Below are 26,262 nucleotides of genomic sequence, written 5' to 3'. Positions count from 1 at the left end.
GACTCCCTTGCAAAAGAAAGAACGAAAATTTCTTCTCCATTATACCGTAAGAATAGGCAGTACTGACCCGAAATTACTCACTGTAATGGGGTAGAAATGGAGAGTTTTAACATATGTCTTTTCTTCTGAGGAACGTGTCAGAACTGCTGAACCTCGTGTGCATATATGCACTTCGTCAGCAGAACGTCTGAAAACAAGTGTGGGTGCCCAGTTCCCAAGTCCATCTGTTCCTTTTGCCCCAACTTAACATGGCGCCAACGGCGGCTATTTCCGAGATCTGCGACGACGCACTCGTCCCGGCCAGCATCAAAGATGGCGCCCAGGCCCACTGCGCACGCTCCGCTAGCCCTCACAGGCCCACTCCCCAAGGTGGCTCCTACGTCCACTCTAGCCGCGGCGCTCGGTGGGCGCCACCGCCAGCCAATCGCAGGGCGTAAACCTCGTTGGCCCCGCCTAGCGGGTCTGAGAGACCCCGCTATTTCTGTTGACAGCGGCGCGGCCGGTTCCGGGTTCGGCGCAGGACGGCACGCGGGAGGCGGTACGGCAGGGCCGTGAGGCCCGGGGCCGCCTCCTGTGACGTTTTCGAGTTCCGGCAGTGTAAAGCCGATGGAGCAGCCTTCCCAGAAGCCGCCTTCTCAAGAGCCGCCTCTGCAGCCGTGGGGGAAGCTCCTCCGCTTCGGCGGTGAGGAGAGCGAGCCGCCGGTCCTTCTGCGGAAACGCGAGTTGACCATCGGGCGGAGGAGAGGTGCTCGCCGGGGTGGGGCCGGGATGGGGACCCCTGTAGGGGACCGGGAGCGGGACAGGGGTGGGGCCGCAGGTCAAGGGGCCGGGATGGGGACGGGAGTCGGCGACTTGGAGCCGGGGACTGGGTGGAGCCGGGGACGCGAGGTGGGGCTGGGGTCGCGAGGTGGGGCCGGGGTCGCGAGGTGGGGCCGGGGTGCGGACGGAGGCCGTGGGCTGGGAGCCGGGCCCGCCGGCTGTGAGGAACAGCTTTTCCTGGGAGAGAGCCCATGTAGGTACTCCCTGGGGCGCCTCCTGCAGATTGTTCAGCCCTCGGGAGAACTGGATGCAGGAGGGGCGTTAGTTTATCCCCAGTGTGCCCTTTCCTCGGCTTCATGGCTGCACAGAGCACCTCCTCTGGCCGCCGCGCAGTGAGATGAGTCAGGAAGGGAGGGTATCTGAGAGCTCAGAGCTAAGTGGGAACTTGCATGACTCGCTCCTGAGCGGATGTGGGGGGGAGGTGTGAAATAAGTCGTCCCGGGGAAATTAGAAAGTAGCCCAAGACGCCCTGGCTGGGTGGCTCAGTGGATTGAGCGCGGGCCTGAGAACCAAAGTGTCGCCGGTTCGATCCCCAGTCAGGGCACAGGCCTGGGTTGTGGACCAGGTGCCCAGTAGGGGGCGCACTAGAGGCAACCACGCATTAATGTTTCCCTCCCTCCCTTCCCCTCTCTCTAAAAATAAATAAATGAAATCTGTAAGAAAAAAATAGCTCAAGATGAATAAAGTGAAGAGCATGCTAAAGCGTATGGGATGCAGCTAAAGTAGTGCTTATAGCGAAATGTGTATAGTTGCCGGCCCGTCATTTGAAAACATCTCAAGTCCCAACTGCTGCTACCTTTGAAATACTGGGTTGGCCAAAAAGTTCGTTGTTGTTTTTGTTCTTCTGTAAGGTAGAGCCCTTGCTTGTCTTTAACTTCATTCAAAACGATTTTGTTAAGATTGTATCGTGACAGCTGTTACATCAGCATGCATTTAAAAAAACTTAAGATTTGTAAATTTTTGTGTAGCCATTTTAATATCGGAGATGGAGGAAAATATGGAATATTTTTGGCATATTGTGCTTTATTGTTTCAGGAAAGGTAAAAATACAACTAAAACGCAAAAAAAAAATTTATGTAGTGTATAGAGAAGGTGCTGTGATTGACCAAACGTGTCAAAAATGGTTTGTGAAGTTTCATGCTGGAGAGTTCTTGCTGGACCGTGCTCCAGGGTTGGGTAGACCAGCTGAAGTTGATAGTGATCAAATCGAGATATTAATTGAGAACGATCAACACTGTACCACGTGGGAGATAGCCAACATACTCAAAATGTCCACATCAATAAGGTTATTAGTGAAAATGAAAAGTGTGTCTTTTATTTTATGGAAAAAAACATACGAACTTTTTGGCCACCCCAGTGTATGTTGGTCTAGTGAATGGGGGAGCCAGAGACAGGCACTGTGGAAAGAAGGGGGTCCTCCCACTCCCCACGTGCTGCTGGAGCGGCTTTCCTGCAAGGAGAGGAGTGCACTGGTCAGGCCAAAAAAATACTTAGTTTGTATACTGTGACTGCGAACTTTACAAAAGAGAGGAGAGCGATTACTCTTTAAAAGCAGAGGCTTTTGGTTTCACTTTACCCCTTACAATGGACCTGCAGCTGTTTTTGTTTAGCAGGGGGTTTTTTGTTTGGTTTTGCTTTTTGGTTTTTTGGTGGTCGGAAATCCCAATGTCAAGTTAACTTTTTTACAGCTATGGAAGTGCTTACATATCATTAGAAACTTTTGAAAGACAAGTAATTGTCTTTAATCGAGATGATTGGAAGTTTGGTGAAGACCAGAAGCCCTGGAAGAGAACTGCTGGGTTTCCACCTGGCATCATCACATAATTTGCTTTGTGCTAACATCTTACCTTTCTGCAGCTTTTGTCCATGCTTCACAGTCTCGGGAAGGGTTGAGATCACCCGTGTGAAGTACTTAGCCGAGGCACTCAACGTTAGCCATTGTTATTATAACACAATATTAATAACAGCATACTACATGTTCCTACAAGGAGAAAAAACGTGTCAAGTTAATCTGCTTCTTAATAGAAGTCCTTCCATCGCATGTATTAAACTTTACAGCAAAACCTGTAGTTGCTGTATTAGGAACTCCGGTCAGGCTGCTGTGACAAAGTACTGGAGAATGGGAAGCTTAAACAGAAACTCATTTCTCAGTCTGGAATCTGGGAAGTCCCAGATGAAGGTGCCAGTGGGTTTCCAGTTGAGAGCCCTCTCCTTGAACAGCTACCTTTTCGCTGCTGGACAGGCAGCCATGGTGTCTCTTCCTGTCTCTGTGAGGTCACAACCCTCTCAGATTAGGGCCCACCCCCACTCCCTGCAGGCCCATCTCCAAATACAGTCACATTGGGGTTAGGGCTTCAACACATGAATTTGAGGGGCACACAAACATACCATAGGAGCTGTAGGACTTTATTATATTAACTTAAAATGATTACATACCTGCTATGTACAAGGATTTACTTGTGGGGAAAGGGAGAGCTGAGTTGATGTGTGGGAGAGGAGATGAGGACCTCACCTTCCCAAACAGATCCCCATTCTTGGGGAGTGGCAGAACTGTGCAGCAACCACATGAGAGGTGTAACTAGTTGAATGACAAGCGGGGCCCATGCCAAGAACAGGAGTTGAGCACAGATTATCTCAGGTCCAAATTAGAATGGTGATGTTTTGGCATGCACAGCCTGTTCAAAACCCACACTGGTGACAGCGTGACTAGTGCAGGGTCTGGGCCGGGAGGTAGTGCTTGGTGCAGTGGAGACATCTGGAGCACAGGTGACATTCACCTGGACAAATGTAACACTTCCCGTACTGCAGAACAAAGGCTGATGCAAATAACATTTCTAATATGTGAGGTTTATAGAAGCCTGGTTCACGTATGGTAAAATCTACCCTTTTGGTGTTCAGTGAGTTTTGAGAAATAGAACCACCACTAGTCACCCCAGGGAATTCCCTGGTGGCCTTTTGAAGTCCTTTCCCTCCCCGCAAGCCCAGTTTCTGGCAACCATTGAGTTAATTTCTGTCCCTATCTCGGTCTTTTCTAGAATAGCTACTTGCGAGCACACAGTATTCCACCAGTCTTTTGTGCCTGCCTTCTTAATCTTATATAATGCTTTTGAGATCCATCCTTTGCTGTCCTGTGTATCCATCTCTTCTGTTCCTTTCCATTACTGAGTAGCGTTCCCTTTTTCAGATATACAAGCGTTTGTTTATTAATTCATCGTCAGTTGATGGACACTGTATTGTTTCCCACATTAGGTTATTAAAAAGAAAGCTATTATAAACCTCAATAACTATAACACATATACCATTTATAAGCAGATTAGTGATTAGATATTAAAAGCCTCCTGAAAGCTTTTATTCTTTAGGTTTAAAGAGAGAACAAAGTATTTGAGGATTTTCTCTTTGCATTTAATGAGGATATAAGGATTGTGTTTAGCTATAGCTGCATCTCCCTTCTGTTTTTAATTTTCTTAAACATGTGCGTGTGCCTGTGATCATTTCCTCAGTCATATTCTGTGACCGTTTGTCATTGCTTCAGTTTTGTATGGTTTATGAAACCTTAGGTTACACAGAAAAGAAATTGACTAAGATAAAATACTGAAGCCCTGGTTGTTGTGGCTCAGTGGATTGAATGCCATCCTATGAACCAAAGGGTCACTGGTTCGCCAGTCCAGGATACATGCCTGGACTGCAGCCCAGGTCCCCAGTAGGGAGCACTCAAGAGGAAACCACACATTGATGTTTCTCTCCCTTTCTTTCTCCCTTCTTCTCTCTCTAAAAATAAATACATAAAATATATTTTTAAAAAACATACTGAAGAATCACATAATTAAACCCCTTAGTATATTTTAAGTTCTATAATATTTATCATTAGCTGCATACATGTGCATGTTGTATAATTGATGCCTAGAAGCTGTTGCTGTTTATTTGGAGGTGTTGGTGGGGTATCCTGTCCCCTTAATGGAGCATGAAGAAGGCTCAGGACACAGTCCCTGTCCCTTTACTTTGGATTAACACTTAAATCCTTTAACAAATGTTCTTTGTGCCTTGCTTGATTAGGTGTTGTCTCCTTAAGTGCCTACACCATGGGCCCTGATTTCCAGTCACGTGCAAACACGCTCTGGTTATGCAAAGGGCTGTTTGTGCACGGTGAGCACAGTCACATTCAGGTGTCCCTCTCTGTGTTTTAGGTTGTGACCTTTCGTTTCCTGGCAATAAACTGATCTCTGGAGATCACTGTAAAATTATCGTGGATGAAAAATCCGGTCAGGTGTCGCTAGAAGATACCAGGTAAGCTCTTTCTGGACAACTTTTCTGTTTCTTTTTGTAGCTTCAGGAACCTGACATGAAGCCAGTGACTGTGGAGAAGAAACAAGGGTTGGTTTTCTGTAACCTGGCAGTTGGCCAGGCCATCGGGGTATCGGGAAGTGTACTTCCCACTCCCAGCATGGATGCTCAGTGACACGTGGGTGTCTGTGACCCTTGAAAGTATTCAGATTAAAGCAACAATATCTTAGAAATAAGACTTAAAAGAAAGTGATAAATTTTTACTTCTTGCAAGCCTACTTAATTAAGTTAGACAACTTTTTCCCCAAATAAAGAAAATCTTTCCTTTTTAAAGTTTTATTAGTTTTTTACAACATAAGTAGTATGTAATAGAGAACAGCTTTGGCCCTGGCAGGGTAGCCCAATTGGTTCGAGTGTTGTCCTAATGCACCAAGATTGTAAGGTTGATCACCCGTCAGCATACAAACAAGAAGCAACCAATTAATGCATGAATAAATGGAAAAACAGACCAATGTTTCTCTCTCCCTCTGTCTTTCTGTCTAAAACCAATAAATTTTAAAAAATTTAAATATTAATTTATTTTTAGAGAGAGGGAAAGTAGGGGAGAGAGGGAGAGAAACACCAATGTACAGTTGCCTCTTGCACACCCCCTATTGGGAACAAGAGAGAAGCTTGCCAAAATCCCACTTACCCATGAAAAGTACATATATATTTATTTTACATTATGACATTTTACTATGTTTACTGTTATATCTGCTTTTTTCACTTATATTGTCTCTGGAGTGCTTGACATGTTAGTACGTCTAAATCCATCTCATTTTTTTTCATTGTTATATAATAACTAATGGGAATTTATTATTTTGACTTTTCTTGTAAGTGACAGTAGTGATTTTCTAAAACTTTGCATTCCTGTCCAATTATTTGCTTGGGGTAAATTTGTAGAATGGGATGCTGTGTCAGGACATGCCTGTTTTAACTGGTGCAAGAGGCAGATGGTCTTTAGCAGTATGCTGAGTGTCTTTCCCACCAGATGAGGTTTTATATTTTTATTTTAAGATTTTATTTATTTATCTTTAGAGAGAGGGGAAGGAAGGGAGAAAGAGGGAGAGAAACATTGGTGCAAGAGATGTCACGTGGTTGCCTCTCTCATGTCCACAACCAGAGGGGGGAGGGGAACCTGTCCCACAACCCATCCATGTGCCCTGACCAGGAATCAGACTGGTGAGCTTTCAGTTCACAAGCTGGCACTCAGTCCACTAAGCCCCACCAGCCACGGCAGGTTTTTATTTTTGTAAAGGCCAGGCGCTGTGGGGACAGAAGACTAGGAACTGGGATTTATTTGGAAACACTGGCACTCTCATGCCCCTTGTCTCAGGTTGTAGGTGTGGTTCTCTGTCTCATCACAGTAACCATGTTGCTTCCACAGCCGGTCTTCTGCATCCGGTCCTGGCTCTCCTGCATGGGCCATGTGACAGTATTAGCTTCCTGTGGCTGCCGTAACAAATTACTTCAAACTTAGTGGCTCAGAACAACATAAATTCATGATCTTACAGTTCTGGAGGTTCAAGTTCAACTCAGGTCTCATTGGACTGAAATCAGGGTATGGGATCCAGAGAAGAATCCCCACCTGCCTTTTCCAGCCCCTAGGGGCCACTGCCTTCCTCAGTGAGATGCTGGAGGGGAAAAGGGTGTTCCGGGCAGAAGGAACCACAGGCGCTCTGCGCGGTCAGAGTGAGTGGGGGTGCAGGTCTGGGCGGAAGCCCCAGTGGCCACGCTGTAGCTTGAGAGCAGCAGGATGTCATGGGATGGGGGTGGGGGGCGGCAGTGAAGCGGTAGCATGAAGTCAGATGTTCTATTCAGGAAGAGCATGAGGGTGGATCATGAGGAGGAGCCCAAAAGCACAGGCCCTTGGCAGTATGTGGCTGTGCCGCTAGCGTCAGAGCTGCACTGGAAAGTCCCTTCTCGGTGAAGGGCTTCCTGGCCCTTCTGACTCAGGCCCCTGGCCTCCTCACCACCAGTACCTCTCCCACCCAGCAGGGTGTCCCTGATTGACTGGAGCAACCTCCCAGCTGGGTGGGCCCCAGCTGACCTCCCACTTTCAGGAGGAGTCAAGTCTCATTTGAAGAATGAACTGGTCCAGGTCATGGCTCCTGGAGGGAGGGGCAGACCTATGGACAGAGCTAAGTACAGAGGCAGGAGAAAACCTGGGAACCAGAGCCCAGAGCTGCTGGCTCAGGTCCAAGGGTCCACCTGCAGAATGTGGTGGTGGGAGAGCAGAGACATTGGAACACTTGACGAGACTGGCTGGTTGCTGGTCAAGCTGCCAGTAAGGGGGCGCTTCTGTCTCTGCCTCATTAAATGTTTACATCATTCCTCTGAGTAATTTATCATTTCAAGGTGCTAATTTTTTATTGACATAATTAACATAGAGTATTTTATTAGTTTCAGGTATATGTCATAGTGATTCATTATTTCCATGTATTAGGAAATCCCTACAATAAGTCCAGTCACCATCTGTCACCATACAAAACTGTCACAGTGTGACTGGCTGTATTCCCTACACTGTGTATGACATCCCATGACTCATTCATTGTATAACTGGAAGTTTATACCTCTTAATCCCCATCCCCTATTTCAACCTGTCCCTCAGCCTCTCCCCACTCTAGTAACTGTCTGTTTTGTGTTTTAGATTGTACATATAAGTGAAATCATGTGGTATTTGTCTTTCTCTGTCTGGTTTACTTCACTAAGCACAATACCATGTAGGTCTATCCGTGTTGTCACAAATGACAACATTTTGTTCTTTTTTACAGCTTAGTCATATTCCCTGTATAGATGCACCACTGTTTCTTTTTCCAGCCATCTATCAGTGGGCACTTAGGTTGCTTCTACATCTTGGCTTTTGCTGCAATCAACATAGGGGTGCATGTATCAAAGTGGTAATATTGAACTGCTTTCCTAGTAGTTGTAGAAACAGACATTTTTAATACCATGTGATTTTAAAATTGCATTTTTATTTTCTCTGCAGCACCAATGGAACAGTAATTAACAAGCTGAAGGTTGTTAAGAAGCAGACTTGTCCTTTACAGACGGGGGATGTTATCTACTTTGTATACAGGAAGAACGAGCCAGAACACAGTAAGAGGAGACTCAATGGGGTGGACACACACGTGCTGTGCTGTGGGGAAATTCTACTACAGCTGGGACGCTTCCTGGAAAGAGTCTCTCTATTGTTTATATAGATTCTTGGTGTGAGTTGTGTCTGTTCAAGAATGGGGCCCAGCCCTTCAAAAATGTGAGCCCTGGATCTCCAAAGGGCAGCCCTGGGGAAGCGAAGGGGGATGGATTGGGCACACAGTAGGACAAATCTGCATTGTGAGTAGTAAGGCCTAGAATGGGGACTAGAGGCCACGGCTGGTCTTGCTCTGGAGACTTGACAGGAGACAGCAGCTTAGACTGGGTTCCATTAGGACGATTCCATCTCTGAGTTTCTGAGTCTGTGGAAGAAGGACCATACTGGACGAGGAGAGTCAAGAAGCTTTGAAGGGTTACCCCTGAAACAGGGAGAAGGAGCCGACGTGCCCTAGGTTGCCTGCAGCATAACCACAGCCAGCCCAGGCCACAGAGAGTCTCGTGTCTGTACCTTCCGTGGAAGGACAGGAAGGCGCAGGCTCTTCACCTGGTTGGTGCCTTGCCTCCCTTTTGTTTGCCTCCTGACACAAAACTTCCTGACTCCAGACGTGTTTTCCTGATGCTTATGTTAAAGTTGGTTAGCATGTTTTGAATCATTTGTTTTAGAATCCCTGAAACTGGTGAATATTGTTAGTGACTGATAGGTCAGAATAGTCAACAAGGACACAGAGACTGGAGGGAAGAGAAGAGGGAAATGGGCTCTGGCTGGGTGTGTGGGCTGACACCATTCTGACTGGGCTCACTCCTTTTAGACGTGGCGTACCTCTACAAGTCTTTAAGTGAGGAGCACGGCCTGGCACAGTACTCCTTCGGTAAGTAAGATCTCAGCAGAGGGCTGTCAACAGTGATGAGGAAGCTTCTCCATCAGCTGGTGTGGAAAGCAGCTGCACTCTGAGCCCTGACTGCTCCTTCTGCTTTTGTGCTTCCAGAGGCCAATAAAGAAAACATGTTCCATGTGACCAAAGATACCTCAGGTGCAGGGCAAGAGGATGAGCCCCAGTTCCTGCCACCATCGCCCACCACTCAGGTGTGCTTTGAGGAACCACAGCCATCAACTTCCACATCTGACCTCTTCCCCCGGGTCCCTACCTCTTCCATGGAGCCCCCTGCAGGGCGAGCACCACCCTCCAGCCCCGGTGAGTTGGGGTTTCGGATGGAGCTACACTGCTTTCTGTTCACTAATCTTGACCTATGTTGTCGTGAGACAGATCAGCCTCTAAGGATTTCAGAGGTGGCATCAGGTTCTCAGTAGTTAAGATTTCTGTGCAGTAAATATTCTTGTTTCAGATGCAGGGGAAGTGCTGAAGGTCAGAGACTATGGTGCCGCGGTACTTTTTACAGTTTTACTGGGATATAATTCACATACCATAAAATCACCTGGCAACCACTAATCTGCTTTCTGTCTCTGAATTTGCCTCTTTGGACACTTCATACAAATGGAGTCCTATATTACATGGCCTTTGTGTCTGGCCTCTTTTACTGGACATCACATTTTTAGACTCATCTAGAGTAGCATATGTTTTTGAAGCCAGTTTTATGTATTTGGTCCTTACAGCATGAATTCTTTGCCTTCCTTTGTTGTTACTAGAAAAAATTCTTGCTCTGTAGATGAAGTATCCTTAAGATGTTAAAATACATACATATTTATTTTCTAAATTGGATCACACTATACATATTAATATTTTAGCTTACTTTCTTAACTATTTTATAGTTTTCTTCCAGATTATCTTTAGAATTATCTTTTCAAGTTTAAAAAAAAAGTCTTTTTGAGATTTTGTTTTGAGAATTGACATTTTTACTTTACTCAGAAAAATGCTATTTTCCCCAGCTTATTAAGGTCTCTGATATTCATTAGTAAACTTACATCCTTCTCCGCCTAGTTTTGGGATACTTATTTGTCTCTTGAATGCTTGTTCTCTTGTTCTTACCTTATAGGCCAGCCTGCAGATTTTTTATGGCCAAAGACCCTCTTAAATCTCAATGAGGGTGTTTGGGTGTGAGAAAAAGAAAACCTGGCCTCTGGGACAAAGTCCGGAGACACACAGCCAACCACACACTCATCAGCTCAAGACCTTAGCACATACTATCTGTCTGCCACATTTTGCTTCTTTGTCCTCTTGCTTTTTATCTTCTGATTACAATATGACTGCCACAGCTCCAGCCATCACAGCCACATTCAAAGGCAGGAACCAGCAGGGCCTCCACATCACTAATACTCAGAGAAATGCAAGCCAAAACTACGATGAGATATCACCTCACACTTGGTAGGATGGCCATCATCAAAAAGACAAGAGATTGCAAGTGCTGGTGTGGATGTGGGAAAAGGGAGCCCTGGTGCCCTGCTGGTGGGGCTGCACACTGCTGCAGGCACTGTGGGGACAGTGTGCAGGCTCCCCAGGACACCAGGAATAGATCTGCCATAGGACCCAGCAGTCCCACTTCCGAGTATATACCAGAAGGAAGTGAAACAGCTCAAAGACGCCTCTGCACTCCTGGTGCTGTTCACTGTAGCATTATTGACAACAGCCGAGGTACAGAAACAGCCTAAATCAGGGGTGTCAAACTCATTTTCATTGGGGGCCACATCAGCCTCACAGTTGCCTTCAAAGAGCTAAATGTAATTTCAGCTCCTTAACAGTTAAGGAGTAGTTATATCTATACAGTCCTAAAATTATTTCAGCCCTTTGAAGGCAATCGTGAGGCTGATGTGGCCCCCAGTGAAAATGCGTTTGACACCCCTGGACTAAATACGCAATGATAGATGAAGGTGGCATGCATGTGTGTATGGACGTCATGGGATATTAATCTGCCATAAAAGGGTGATGCATTTGTGTATACTACTTGTGTAATTTAAAAATATATAAACACCAAAACTGTTCCTATAAGCAAACTGTTCCGATGAAAACTTAGCTCCAATTCTGTAAATGTGGGTTTTCCTATCTGTATACCTAAGTGTATTAAGAAAATAACCGCAGTTAATACTTCCAGGACGCCTCCTAAATGTGAAGTGGGGTGCCAAGCACTTTGGTTAGTGTTAGTTAGTCCTCACCATGGGTGTCATTATAACCTTCATGCTGGAGCAAGGAGCCCAACTGCAAGTAGAATGCCCTCAGGACCTGGCCCAGGAAGCTGCTGCTTTTCTTCCCTTAGGATGCAAGACAGTTTGTTCACAAAACACTTCTAAGTTTTTTCTTTCTGCTGCAGTAGACCAATTTTTTAAAAAACAAATAGAAACACTTACCATTTGAACATTACAGACTAGATACACATTCTACAATAATACAGTTGAGGTCTTTATTAAGATAAAGGTTATTTGAAAGCTTTTTTACCTTTCTGTCAAATTCATTTTGATTGATGACTCTGCTTTTTGCTCATGAAGACCAGTCCTTCCACCCTGACCAGGCAGTTCAGTTGGTTAGAGTGTCGTACAATAGGCTGTAGGTCCAAGATTGTAGGTTCAATCCCCAGTCAGGGCACATACAAGAAGCAACCAAAGAGAGTGCATCAATAAGTGGAACAATATGTCAGTGTTTCTCTCCCTCTCTCTCTCTCTCTCTCTCTCTCTCTCTCTCTCTCTCCCTCTCTCCCCCTCCCCCTCCCTCTCTCCCCCCTCCCCCCTCCCTCCCCCCTGTGTGTATCTCTCCTTCCTTTTTCTCTAAAATCAATAAATTAATCAATTTTTTTAAATACCAGAACTTTTGCCAGGAGTTATTTCTCCCTGTTTCCCTTTGTCACCCTCGGAAAAGTGTTCACATTCTCCATCCCCACCTGTCTGGTCTTCCTCTTGCAGTGAGGCCCTCTGCATCCTCTTCCTAAGGTCTCTGCATGAACTTGGGTGTCAACAGTGTGTTTTACGTGATGACATGCTTGTGGATTGGCTATGGTTAGACTAAATGTTCAAGGCTGATCCCCATTGCAGACATGTGTGTCTCTCCCTGTGAATGTGCTGCGTGCCCCCAGCACCCCTGAGCACAGCAATGGGCACAGTGCATTTCAGAAGTGACTTGAGTGGTTAGGTGTTTCCTGGAAGCACATGTCATTCTTTCATTTCCCAGGCTGATGCTCAGTCCCCTGAGCCACACCAGCCAGGGCTGCACATGTCATTCTTACACATGGCATCTTAAACTACCTGCATCTGGTTTGGATCGTTGGCGCTTCACCCCCATGCTCCCTCCTTCCAGGCTGGTGGATCAAATCTCTCTTGTTTGTCTCACAGCCACCGGAGGTGCCAGCATCTCCCTGAAAGAGTGTGGTCTACCTGTGACAAGCGAAGACACCTCCAGCGTCCCTTCAACTGTCCCCAGCAGAGAGGGAACATCCTTTCCTCCATCAGAACCACAGAATCCGGAGGGTCTGGAGCCCGTTAAGAAGAGAATGAGAGGAGGTCAGAATCTCGTGGTTCCCTGTGCCCTTGACCTTCTGGCAGGGCTGCAACCTGCCACCCCGGGGGCTCATCTTCCACAGAAGCACGAGGATGCATCTCAGGCTGAGCCCTGTCGTTCCTCAGCATTTTCTGAATGGAATTCAGGGCTCTTCTTTCCTGTTTACTATGAGGAGATAGATGGTCTTCATCTGGAAACAGTGCATTCAGAGTTGTATTTCTGTCCTGACTCAGCCAGTTCTTAGGAATATGTTATCTCTAAGCTAGTCTGAACCTTCACATCAAAGGTAATTTAGAGAAAAATCTGTGCTTTAAAAGACAAAAGTTTAAAAGCCTGTAAAATATTTCTGGGCATGTGCAGTAGGACAATAGCTATGCGTCAGTCCTGAGAGCAGGACAGGAAAGCACCAGAGCAGGGGGCCTCGGGTGGGAGGAAGAGCCAATTAGCTGCTATAATTAACCAGTTGGGGAGGAATCAGCAACAGGTATGTAAAAATAAGCAAGTGTAAAAATGAAATTTTAAAAAAATATTTTATTTATTTATTTTTAGGGAGGGATGGGAGGGAGTGGGGGGGAGAGAGAGAGATTAATGTGCGGTTGCTGGGGGTTATGGCCTGCAACCCAGGAATGTACCCTGGCTGGGAATCGAACCTGGGATACTTTGGTTCCCAGCCCGCGCTCAATCCACTGAGCTATGCCAGCCAAGGTAAAAATGAATTTTTTAAAGATTTTATTTATTTATTTTTAGGGAGGGGGAGAGAGAGAGAGAGAAACATTAATGTGCAGTTGCTGGGGGCCGTGGCCTGTAACCTAGGCATGTGCCCTGACTAGGAATTGAACCTGCGACGCTTTGGTTTGCAGCCCACGCTCAATCCACTGAGCTACGCCAGCCAGGAAAATGAAGCCATTTTTTATCTCAGTAAAGATGAAAAGTTGTAGGAGGAAAACAATGATAGTTTACTCTTTATCTCAGTAGTAAATACTTAAGCAAATAACCTACATATAATGTACTGAGCCAGCAGTTGTGTTACAGTAAATTAGGAAGGAGACCCAGGGGACAGAATCCTGTACCATAGTAGATGTCAGGAGATGGCTTCCAAAATTGACCTAAACACAGCATCATAGCTCAGACACGCCGAGTCTCCAAGAGGAGAAGCGGCTACAATGCACGAAAGCAGTGTCTTCAGAGGAGGGACACTGAAGGTGAGGAGAAGCCAAGCAGAGGGTGCAGCTTCTGCTTTCTTTTAAAAACTTTCAGACTTTTTAACCATATACAAGTATTTCTTTAATTAAAAATAAAACTATGATTAGCAACACCTGAGAATTATAGAAAAAAAATCCCACCAGGAGAAGAAAGAAAAGTTTTAAAGCTCCTTGTAATGGCCCTGGCCAGGTGGCTCAGTTGGTTTGAGCATCAGCCCGATATACCAAGGTTGTGGGTTCAATCCCCAGTCTAGGGCACATGCAGGAATCAATGAATGAATGCATCAATAAGTAGAACAACAGATCGATGTTTCCCCCTCCCTCTCCCCCTTCCTATTGTAATGTCTGAGATTCTGACTTTCCAGCAATCAGTTTCCTGTGTATATGAGTCATGCTTTTGTTTGTTTAAGCAAAAATGATGTTAGACACTACTCTTTGACAGCTGGGCCTTATCTCTGTCTCCTGAATGTCTTTTATGTCATTAGCTATTTTTCTAAAACAGGACTTAAATGGACTGGAGGATGAGACTTACTATGGACCTTGTTAAAAATGCCCTTAAACACTGGCCAGGACTGTGTTCTGTCTGCAGGCTAAAACTTTAATAAAATGAAAAGAGCAAGTGTCTGTTTCCTCCTTGGATATGATTGCCACAACCTGTCCCTATCTTTTGCAGATGGAGAACCCAACCCGAACCTGCATTTGTTGGTCACAGACCAGGGTGGGGACACCCTCAGCGCCCCCGAGGGGGTCCGGGCTGCGGGAGAGAAGCCTGACAGGATGGAGGAGCAGCTCACGTGCTGCATCTGCCAGGACCTGCTGTACGACTGTGTGAGGTGCGCCTGTGTGGGTGGCTGGGTGCCACAGGTGCAGTCAGCCTCTGGGTCATATTTGGGGTCGAGTCCACTGATGTCAATAATCTTTCTTAAATGGCCTATAAGCCAAAAACCTGGCCCCCATGACCAAGGTTGCACAAGGAGCCATGAGACTGGTGTGGCAGTGGCCTTGGTTGACATAGTCATGTCTAACCTAAGTGCTGGTCCACCTAAGATGCAGACCAGGTGAACTGCACCTAGTTAAGGACACACTAGGTAACATAGAAGGAAGGTCCCAGGAGTGGCTGTGGGAGAATGCTCATGCCTTGCTTTTCTATGGGGAGAGTGAGAGCCTGTCCGTGTCTCAGCTTAAGTGCGGGCCTCCTGGGCCTGGTGTCTGTGTTCCTTGTATCTCTGAAGTGCGGTGTGCTCTCTGAACCATCTGGGGCACAGAATCGCCCCATGGCCTCTAGTGTCTTTCACTTGACGAGGGCCGAGTGAACATAGCTTAGGTTGAATGCTGTGTTTTCACGTGGGGACTGTTTCTCTGGTGGGATGTGGGAGTTACGCAGCATTCCTGGTCATTTGCCCAGGATGCAGATGCTTCCAGCTGTGGGCACCACACAGAAGTGTAGGCTCCAGGCCCTGCTGAGGTGATAGTTTGCTCGATTTTGTTTTGTTGCCAACCCTCAGCTGGGGCAAGGCCACGCCCTCCTCTGGGGAAAGAGGCAGTGTGACCCGGAATCCCAGCTTCTAACGCTCCAGGCAGGCCATGCCCTGGGGACTGGGGCTGCTGTGGCTTGGTGGGCAGAAGTTCCCCCTGCACGTGCTCTGCGGGGTCACCTGAAGGCCCGTCCTCGCACCACAGCCTACAGCCCTGCATGCACACCTTCTGCGCGGCCTGCTACTCGGGCTGGATGGAACGCTCCTCACTGTGCCCCACGTGCCGCTGTCTGGTCGAGCGGATTTGTAAAAACCACATGCTCAACAACCTGGTAGAAGCGTACCTTCTCCAGCACCCAGGTAAGTGGAGTCCCTGCCCTGCTCCCGCAGCCACGGGCATGTCCCCAGGGTCCTGCCTGCCAGCAGAGCTGTGTCCTTTGAATCGCAGACAAGAGGCGGAGCGAGGAAGATGTGCAGAGCATGGCTGCCAGGAACAAGATCACTCAGGACATGCTGCAGCCCAAAGTCAGGAGGTCTTTCTCAGACGAGGAGGACAGTTTGGAGGACCTGCTGGACCTGTCAGATGAGGACAGCGAATCCTCGGATGTTAGGTGAGCCTGCACCTGGCAAGGAGTGGGGCAGCCTCTGCACCGAGCAGTCAGCTCTCTGGTGTTCTGGGCTCACTTGCAACATGTGACTTCAGGTAGCGATGTTCCCTGTCTTGAGTGTGGCAAGGAGGGGCGGGCACTGAGAACAGCCCCTGGCTCCCAGGCTCTGAGCAATATCAGCTACCCTGCCTCCTCCAGTACCTTGTTTTTTGTTTTTCAAGTATACATGGAGCATTCTGATTTTTTGTTGCTTATCTGTATTTGGGTCCTGCTTATTCAGATGTAACTGACGTGTAGCACTATGTGAGTTTCAGGTGTCCTGTGTGATTGGACAGGTGAGATGATCACCACAGTAACTGATACCCTTTCACATGCTGACCTCTCATCACACCCCTTGACTCTGGCTGCAATAGGCATGATTTAACATGTTCCTTGTCCCGCACCAGCACATGTACTCTGTAGCTTATCTACTGACCATAAAGTCCTACAGCATAAGTGCCAGTGTCTGTCATTTGTCAGGATGTTCATGCAGAGAGGCCAGGATGCCCTGGCAGAGAGTGTGCAGTCTGGGGAGACCGCACTGTATCTGCTGCAGAATGTGGAGGCTCCTGACTCACAAGTCCAGGTCTGAATTTTGACCCAAGGCCATGATATTTAAAAAGACAACAAAACCCCCAAATTTATCTTTATTTCTTTTCACAAAACTTTGCAAATAACTGTCAAGCAAAAAGAAAACTAAAAATCACCTCAGGGTGAACATATTGTTTATCCATCTGGCCATTCAGATGTGTGTCATGCACACTTCTTTTCTAACAAAGTAGGATGCACTGTACTTAGAAGTAAATAACTTTGTGAAGGTGGGATTGTACTGTGTCTGAGATTTTGTAGTTTCCCGATGTTTTAAACTCAGAAACCGTGCTGCAGTGAGTTCCTACGTTTGTAGTTTCTTGCAGTGCCCAGTCAATTCCCCCATGAGGAGCAGGTGGGAGGGGACCGGCCAGGTCAGAGAGCTGAGGGGAGGAGCCCTCGAAGTGTCCTCAGATGCCTGCTGGCAAGGTCCTGGCAATGGCACTACCTGTGGATGGTTTTTATTTTTTCCTGTTGGGCCCCACCTGTTCTTCCCTCACTGGTTCCGGCCATTGGTGCAGGCTCAGGAAGGCGTTTTCTGACTGAATGGAAAGGAGTCCCTGTCTGTCTTTCCGTGGGTTGTTTGTAATATCTGCATCCTGAGAGTTCAGCTGACCTGCATGAGGCTGGGTGGGGCTGGGTTCCTGATGGCTACTCAGGAAGTTCCCTGAGGGCAGCAGCGTTCAACTGCAGTGCATTTTGTTCTGATTTTAATGTGTGCAGACATTCCCTGGGTGGCCAGGGCGATAGTCCCAGGTGCCCTGGGGGGTCTGGGGGCACCTCTGGATGCAGCCGCAGCTCTCCCAGCATTGAGCCTTTGAGAGCAGGTCCTGCTCCTTGTGGAGACTGAGTTGCTGTGCCCCTGGGGGTGTCCTGCAAAGCAAGGACACCTCAACACCCCAGGAGCAGTTGAGGAGTGAGGGCTATGGAAGCTGAACAGTAGAGGTGGCCAAGAGCACAGCCCAGAACACTCACCGGGTGACAGCAGGCACTACAGGGCTGAGCTGTGAAGTGGGGACTAGGTCCCTGGGTGGAGAAGACACTGCTGGGATCGGGGATCTGGCCCTTGTCTCATCACCACCACCTCCATCTATGAGAGCAGCTGTCATCCCACCCCTCTGAGCTCAGGTCTGTGTGTTTGTCCTCGAAGCCAGCCATACATCGTGTGCAGACAGTGCCCTGAGTACCGGAGGCAGGTGGGGCAGCTCTTTCACTACTCGGGACCTGGCAGCGAGCAGCGGGCAATGCAGGCATCCGGGGACACACCATCAACGTCTGCCAGTGTCACACCAGGTGAGACGGCAGTGCCTTCTGACATGTGCCCCTACTGTGATCACTCGGGATGTGGCTCCTCTCTGCTCTCCCATCCCCTGCTTCTAGTGGTCCCACTGCCTTGTAGCTTATTGCTCCTTACATCTGTTCTGGGCTAAGAAACTAGGTAATTATCATATTCCCTGCTCCTGGACACTCCTGGGAAATGAGTCCTGATTCTCACCTTCAGCCCCCACAGCCACTGACTTTGGGGCAGCTGGTGTTCCTGGTGGTACCTGTCAAAGCCAAACAACCATGCATGGGCCCCTCCCGTGAGGGACTTGCCTCTTTCTGGCAACGGCCCATGCTGTTCCCGGAGCTGCCCTGAGCGCTGTCTGCCTGTTTCTACCAGCCAAGTCCTGAGGTGCCATCAGGAAAGGGAGAGTGGACACACGGAATCCGTGGTTTGTGGCCCCACAAGGGCCTGGCCTCTTAGCCACTGTCGGCCTAAACCCGTCATGACCTAGAATGAGGTCACTGACCCAGAATGTCACCTAGAGCCACATTCTTGACCATCTGTCACAGCGCTGTGTAGTGGCTCTCCATTACTTTCTGTAGGCCACATGCACAGGGTCGTGCACTGCTTGGTCTCCTGCTGACCCTGCCACTCACCAGGTGGTCTCTGTCGTTTGCAGATTGCAGACGCAAGTCCCCGTTGGGATGGGGCCTGGAGCTAGTGTGCGTGCTCAGAGCCTCAAGTGGATGGAGAGTGTCTGGCTGGGCCACATGCACCATCGCCTGGTGCGGGTCAGCCAGTGTTGCCTGCCAGGCCTGTTGCTATATTGTTTTATGGTGTGTGCTCTGTGGCCTGTCCTTCCTTTATAGGAAATGGCAGAAAACCTTTGTGATTTTTGACATCCTGATAACAACCACTGAACCAAAAGATAACTTTGGTTGTTTTCAGTTTATTTAAACTTCTTCATTTCAGTGGTATACTGTTAACTGTCTATTGAGGGGAAGGGGTCTGAATTCTCCTGAGTGTTCGTGGAGGTCTGTCTGTATGTCTTTGTGTGTAGTTTATAGCCACCCCCTAGATTTTTTTTCATCTGCTCCTTCTGCCTGTGCCCCAACACACACTGGCCTGTTGTCCTGTCTATCTGCAGCCCAGGACTATGTGTGCACCCTGCAAGGAAGCCATGCCATATGCACCTGCTGCTTCCAGCCCATGCCTGACCGGAGGGCGGAGCGTGAGCAGGACCCCCGCATTGCACCCCAGCAGTGTGAGTAAGCGTGTGCATGCTGTCTGCCTGAACAGCCTCCCACCATGAAGCCTCGCCTGTGTGTCCTTCAGGCTTGGGTTTCAACATGTGGTTGACGCTTGTGTGTGGTGGGAAGTAAGGATGCAGTTCTGCTTTTCCATCGTGCAGTTTGTGGTCCCTGAGTGGACACATGAGTCACCAGCTTTTCCCACCAATTGGTGAGGCTTTCCCTGCTGTACATCCAGTGTCCGTACTTGGTGGTTCCCTTTCTGGAGTCTGCATCTCATGCCTGTCCCTACATTGGGGCCCCAGTCATTCTTTCATGTGTCACTTTTAAGTCTGGTAGATAAATATGATGCTTTACTTTAGAGTTTGTGGATTGCTGTTAAAATCAAGCTTGTTGCTTATTTGATGGCCCTTTGGCCTGATTTTTCATGGAAGTATCCTGACTGGCAATTGTGCTGTGTCCACAGGTACCGTCTGCCTGCAGCCTTTCTGCCACCTGTACTGGGGCTGCACCCGGACCGGCTGCCTCGGCTGCCTGGCCCCCTTCTGTGGTAATGCTGCTCTTCAGCCGGCCGCTTCTGCCTCTGTATATTGGTGTATTTGAGGGTGGAATGGGGTGGTGTGGCCTGTCATGTGTCCAAGGATGGGGAGGCCACTATAGGTCCACACAAATTAACTGCCTTTTCCCGACATACTGCATGGCTGGCCATTAAAAGTGTTGGCTCAGCACCAAACAATAAGAGGGGAATTCAGGGGATCCTGAGTTCAAAGTCAGGAGGGTTTATTTATGCACAACGATCACCACCCCTAAAAGGGCACATCCTGGCCACAGCCTTCAGATCTGTGATAGCAGACCAGGTGCCGAGGAGACTGGAGAGCAGGCCATTTCAGGAAGAGGGAATGGAAGTTATTTTATTGTTCTCACTATAAAGTTGTGGTTTGTCATGGAACTTTTTATTCATAGACTCCATGATGAAGGGAAGGTGGTTATATTAGCTGTCGGGGGTACAGTGCTTTCACAAAATGTCCGTAAAACAGATAATGTTGCTTCCCTTTACCCGACAGAGCTCAACCTGGGCGACAGGTGTCTGGACGGGGTGCTGAACAACAACAATTACGAGTCTGACATCCTGAAGGTACCTGGGTTAGGCCAGGGCCAGGGGGAGGTCTCCCCAGCACTTTTTTGGTCACTTTAATAACTTGGCATTTTCTGACTCATGCCACCACTGATGGTCAGCATCATGTTTATATAGGGCCGTTTTCCCCCATATTCCAAGAACTAGGTTCTTCCTTTATGCCCATCATGCCATGAATCCTAGGTGCTTCTATGGCTCCTGCTCGCCCCACGCAGAGGGTCTTTGGGCTGGGCCAAGGTACCCCTGGGCCTGGGTGGAGCTGGAGTCTTCTCTCTGGCTCTCTTCTGATAATTTCCTTCCCCATGTCAGGAAGCAAGCACAGCTCTTAGGATTTCAGTATGTTTAATGTGCACATCAGTCCCTCTCACCCCATTTATGTGCAGCCTCACAGATAGGACTGAGGGCCTCTCAGCTGCATGGCACATTCCTGAGCGCTACTGCCCCTGGTTAGGTATGCACATGGAACTTCCTTGTAGGTCTGCCTGGAAAGCTGGGCAGCTCTGTGTGAGTGAAGGGCAGAGTGCAGATCCAGACACCAGCTTCCTGGCCACACGGTCATGGGCCGGTCACTGTGGTATAGCTGCTCCAGCTGGGGTGGATGTCTCACACTCCTGTGCTGGGATGCCCTGGCAGAGATCCTGGCATAGATTCAGAGAGTATGCGTCACTCTGCACTAGAGAGCCTGAAGCTGGCCTGCCTGGTGAGGCTTGGAAGCATCTGGACAAGAATCCCTGTACACTGGTTTGTGGGTGTGTTACCACATTGGTCTGGGGGCCCTGGTGCACGGGCCCTCCTGGCCGTCCGAAGCTGTGGTCATGGAGATGGGCCCACATAAGGTGCACAGCTACCCTCTACAAAGACCTGCCATGTTTAGGTTACAATTTTGAGGGCCTTTCATGAACTGTTTACCCTCTTGAACAGTGTTTCTCCTGTTGCTGTTGTTTCCCCACCACAGAATTACCTGGCGACCAGGGGTTTGACATGGAAGAACGTGTTGGCTGAAAGCCTGGCAGCGCTGCAGAGAGGAGTGTTCCTGCTGACTGGTAAGCTCACAGTGCTTGCCATCCCCTGAAGAACGCTGGTATGTCCGTGGCCCCTGGGCCTCCTGTGAAGCAGTCATGGCTGTCGGGCCCCTGGGCAGTGCTCCCACACCCACAGCTTCGACCTCTGCCCACCCTGGCACAGACGGAAAGAAAAGCCCTAAAACTTCAGGATTTTTTCAGAGTGGGGTTTGAGTCCTCATGACCCGTTCCAGGATCTTCTCTCGCAGACAGGAGGGAGGGGCCCGGCACTAGAGATGTTTGGTGTCAAGATCCTGGGGTGGGTTGTTCCCAAACCCTCGGGGCCCTCGGTTGCCTGTAGTTCAGTGTGTTGGTGACTGAAGGGTTGGCTCCTCTCACAGAGACACCTGGTGCCTTGTCAGATAATGACTTTTGTCACTGAGGGAGGCTGCAGAAAAATCAAGGGATTTTATCTTTTTAAGATTTTATTTATCTTTTTTTTTAAGATTTTATTTATTTATTTTTAGAGAGGGAAGGGAGGGAGGGAGAGAGAGAGAGAAACATCAATGTGTGGTTGCTGGGGACTGTGGCCTGCAACCCAGGCATGTGCCCTGACTGGGAATCGAACCTGTAATACTTTGGTTCACAGCCCGCACTCAATCCACTAAGCTACGCCAGTCAGGGCAAGATTTTATTTATCTTTAGAGAGAGCGGAAAGGAGGGAGAAAGAGAGGGAAAGAAACATCAATGTGCAAGAGATACATCTATTGGTTGCTTCTCACATGCCCCCGACTGGGGACCTGGCCCACAATCCAGACATGTGCCTTGACCGAGAGCCGAACCGGTCCGCAGGCCAGTACTCAATCCACTGAGCCACACCCGCCAGGACTAAGATTTTATTTAATTTGTAGAGAGAGGGGAAGGGAGAAAGAGAGGGAGAGAAACATCAATCAGTTGCCTCTTGTATGGGCCTTTGACCTGACTGGGAATCAAACCAGCCACCATTCACTTTGCAGGATGGCAGCCAACAAACTGAGCTACACTGGTCAGGGCTCAAATGATTCTTTTGTGAAAGACTTGAGAGGTTTGCTGGGAATCCTTCCAAGCTGTTTCTGTGTTGTAGATACACTCCAGGGAGTATCTCAGGTGTTTTCTGCTGGGAACTCCTGGGTAGTTGCCCAAATCTGTCAGCTGGGCATTAACTCCTTTCATTTGTTAGTAAGAATGACATGGCTCACAAAAAATTGAAAGTGTACGGGGCAGTATGAAGCATAAAGTAAAAACCATTGGAAATCCTACCACCTAAAAGCATATACCCAGTGATAATATTCTCATGACCACATATATCCATGTGCACATAACTTGCATAAATAAAATCCTACCACACGTGCCATTTTATAACCTGTCCACTCAGCAATACATATTGGACCTTCTACACATCAGTAAAGATCTATATACCTTTATTTTTAATTACTATAGTATTGTAATCTATTGGGTTGGCCCAAAAGTTTATTTGGTTTTTTTAGATAAGATGGCTCTGGTAGCGCTTAGCTGTCTTTAACTCCATTTGAAACAATGTTGTTAGATTGTATTGTGACAGCTGTCATATCAGCATGCACTTTAAAAAATGTCAAAATGGGTGAGTTTTTGTGTAACCATTTTAATATTGAAGATGAAGGAAAAGACACAACATTTTTGGCATATTATTTTTTATTATTCTAAGGTAAAACTGCAACTGAAACACAAAATAAAAGATTTGTGCAGTGTGTAGACAAGGTGCTGTGACTGATTGAACATATCAAAAGTAGTTTGCCAAGTTTTGTGCTGAAGATTTCTCACTGGTTGGTGCTCCACAGTTGAGTAGACCTTTTGAAGTTGATAGCGATCAAATTGAGACACTAATTGAGAATAATCAGTGTTACACCATGTGAGAAATAGCTGACATACCAAAATATCCAAATCACTAATTAGTAAAAGTGAAGAATGTTTCTTCTACTTTACGGAAAAAATGGTGCACACAGCTGAGACTTTGTCACGTTGACTAACTCCTCCCAGGGCTGTGCCTTCGGAGTGGGGACTGGCAGCCAATTTTGTCTGTCAGGTCTTGTAAATAAAGAGGTGAACAGTGTTTCATTGTCTTTTTATCTGCCCATGTTTGATTATTCACAGAATTGAGGATTCTTTTGTTCTATGGGTCATTTGCTGTCTGTGACATCAGCCCTTATTTGTGTCAGGCTGTTTGCACTTTGGGTGTGGATGTGTGTGACGGCTTTGTTATGTGAGGTTAGCACATGTCCTCGGTGCTGCGGATTTCCCACTGTTTCCTTAGCTCTCACCTTCCTTGTACGTGTCTCCATTCTGATGCAGACTGTGGGCACTCAGAGTTACTGACCCTTACATGCCATTAATTTTCATGGCATACTTGGAAATAACTAGAGAAAAATCATATCATTCCTTAAAAATATTAAAAATATTTAATATTTAAAAAATTTTAATCCAAGTGGACTTGTTTTACAGTAAAGAAACAAGTTGGCATCTGGATTGGTTTTGTTCTTGTTTCCCAAACATCTGGCCCTCTCTCTCCTCCATTTATGGATCAGCGTGTTAGTCCTCCACTAGTGAACACAGCCACATCTGTCCTGCTGTTCTGGACACTGGCGTTCCTGATGTCTGGTGGTGCTGCATGACCTGTGTCTTCTAGATTACAGGGTCACGGGGAGCACTGTGCTGTGCTACTGCTGTGGTCTGCGGAGCTTCCGAGAGCTGACCTACCAGTATCGGCAGAACATTCCTGCCTCCGAGTTGCCAGGTAAGTGACTCCCCACCCCCATCTCATGTCTGTTTGCCATGGCTTCTATGCTCCTGCACGACAGGTCAGCATTCTGTCTGGGCCTTTGCTTTGTGTTCTTAACAGAGGGCTGCCTGAGTACTGTGCTGTGTTAGGCCCCAAGTGCACAGAACATCCGAGCTGGAATAATATCACTTCCTGAATTGGGTTTTCAATTAAACGTTTTTATCTTTCCTGGAACAGTGGAAGGAAAATTGTTGTAAAGCAGGGCAAAGTGTAGTGCATTTCAGCTGCAGTGTCTCTGGGTCTTGGGTAAACTCCCTGACCTGAGTATGTGAGTATGGTGTACACACTATACATTGTGATGTTTTTCTCTTTCTAGTGGCTGTAACTTCCCGTCCTGACTGCTACTGGGGTCGAAACTGCCGCACTCAGGTGAAGGCCCACCATGCAATGTGAGTGACGCTGTACTGTGCCGGGCGGGGTATGTCCTCTCAGGTCCTAGAGGCTGGGACAGGGGTTGACCCTTGTTCTTCTCATGGGATTTTCCAAGTGTTGCGTCCCAGTTGACATCTCAGCTTTTAGGGATGTTTGTGGACTAGCCAACTTACAAATATACTACTCTAAACATGCAGTCTACAAAGTGGTGTTGCCATTTAGGAACTCTACTCTCCTGTTACCTCATTTTGTGAAACACTTGCATAGAAATGTTCACCTCTCCCTTGCACCTCTGAGTTTCTTCGGTGGTGTTAAATGTTTGCTCTCGTGTGTAATTTGACTGCTTTCTCCCTGCAGGAAATTCAATCATATCTGTGAACAGACGAGGTTCAAGAACTAAGCATCTGAGGAGGCACCAAGGTGGCTTGGGAGCACAAGGGTCAGTGACAGCGTGTTTCAGGAAGAACTAAATATGAACATTGTAGGGCATTTTATACTCCCTCAGGGCACGCTGGGGGTCTCTGCATCCAGCACTCTGGTGTGACTTTTTGTTCTGTGGAGGAGACCCTCTCATTGAGGCCCCAGCAACAGCCTGGGGTCCAGGGCGTGCACTTCCATCCTTTGAGCTTGGGGCCACCTGAAGCTCTTCAGCCAGAACAGCCAGCAGCTATCCCCTCCTCCTCCTCCTGAGATGGTGGCCTGCAGGTTTGCTCTTTGTACCTTTCCCACAGCTGTGGTTGAAATGCACATCTCTTTCCAAGAAAAGTTTCATGGGAGAAAAAGGAAAGTTTGTCAGAAACATTCTGTTCTTTAAGAAAAACGTTTACAGCCCACAGGCTTTGCAGTGCCCCGCAGGGAAAGCCACAGCTCTTATGAGCTTTTATTTTAATAGGGTTGATGCTTATCTTTTAATAAGATTTAAATACCACAAATTGTAGCACAAATAATATAATTTATAATTTACAAATTGACTAATATTAGGAATAGTACAGTATTTGAAAAAAACAAATGTATGTTTCCGTTTATTAATAAAAACATCATCGGGTGTCTGGAACTGCTAGCTCTGGACACCGACACTGAGTGTGTGGCCCCTCCCAGGCCTGGGGAGGTTGGGGCGCCACCACCCTGAGCCTGCAAGCAAAGAGCTGGCCCTGCTGCTCCTCTGTCTGCATAGCTGCAGGCCCCACCCACTGTCCCCAAGTTCTTTATTCCCTCTTGCGGGGCCCTGGCCATGGGCAGCCAAGGTGCACGTGCAGGTCAGCCCTACTGGCATCTTGACCCCCCAGAGCAGCCCCTTCCCACCAAGAGCTCCAGGGGCCTTGGCTTCCACTAGTCCTTGCCCTTTCCTCCTGCATTGAGTTTGCTGTCATCTGGAATAATACTTGAAATTTTGTTCTTTGTAAAAGAAAAAATATTTTTTATCTTTTATTAAAATCACCTGTTAATTTTGTTTGCAAAATTGTAACTTTTTTGCTTCTTCTCAGGAATACGATTTTAAACTGTTGTCTTGCTCTTGATACAGACTGAGAAGCAGCACCTGTTTGTGAGAGAAGGCCTCCTTCCTGAATTCTAATAAACAAGCCGTGTCTGTTTCTCTCTCCTGCATCTTTGTTCATGTATTGGTTACGATGTGACCCTTCCCATCACAAGGACAGATGGCTGTAGACATGTCTAGTTAATACTAAGGAGATTCTGCTGAGTTAGCTCTCAGGCACAAGTGACCCTGGCTTGGGCCCCAGGTCTGAGCACCCATGAAAAGGTGCAAGGTCTCTTGGATCCGCCAGCCTGAGGGAGCCA

At 47.7% G+C, this 26,262-nt stretch overlaps 1 protein-coding gene across 1 annotated transcript; it reads left to right on the top strand.

The window, feature by feature from the left end:
- Nucleotides 1–382: 382 nt before the first annotated feature.
- CHFR (checkpoint with forkhead and ring finger domains) lies at nucleotides 383–26,068 on the top strand. Its single transcript, XM_045844546.1, has 17 exons — nucleotides 383–745; nucleotides 5,004–5,103; nucleotides 8,129–8,238; nucleotides 9,045–9,104; nucleotides 9,222–9,428; nucleotides 12,509–12,676; nucleotides 14,550–14,709; nucleotides 15,557–15,711; nucleotides 15,800–15,962; nucleotides 17,737–17,879; nucleotides 19,001–19,117; nucleotides 19,570–19,653; nucleotides 20,168–20,238; nucleotides 21,194–21,281; nucleotides 23,941–24,048; nucleotides 24,410–24,482; nucleotides 24,823–26,068. Exons 1-17 carry the CDS (start codon nucleotides 607–609, stop codon nucleotides 24,863–24,865), a joined length of 1,989 nt encoding a protein of 662 aa, XP_045700502.1. The 5' UTR covers nucleotides 383–606; the 3' UTR covers nucleotides 24,866–26,068.
- Nucleotides 26,069–26,262: the final 194 nt, after the last annotated feature.

The sequence above is a fragment of the Phyllostomus hastatus genome, unplaced genomic scaffold (assembly GCF_019186645.2).
Source record: "Phyllostomus hastatus isolate PE091 unplaced genomic scaffold, TTU_PhHast_1.1 phas_contig_1162, whole genome shotgun sequence".
NCBI lineage: Eukaryota > Metazoa > Chordata > Mammalia > Chiroptera > Phyllostomidae > Phyllostomus > Phyllostomus hastatus.
The sequence above is the reverse complement of the archived record's forward strand: the minus strand, read 5'-3'. Positions and strand labels throughout refer to the sequence as shown.

Excerpts from the sequence above, each read along its gene's own strand:
- CHFR (XM_045844546.1), top strand. The coding sequence starts at position 607 with ATGGAGCAGCCTTCCCAGAAGCCGCCTTCTCAAGAGCCGCCTCTGCAG. Across the intron at positions 14,710-15,556 it reads CTGCTGTACGACTGTGTGAG|CCTACAGCCCTGCATGCACA; the intron begins GTGCGCCTGTGT and ends CTCGCACCACAG. Across the intron at positions 20,239-21,193 it reads ACGAGTCTGACATCCTGAAG|AATTACCTGGCGACCAGGGG; the intron begins GTACCTGGGTTA and ends TCCCCACCACAG.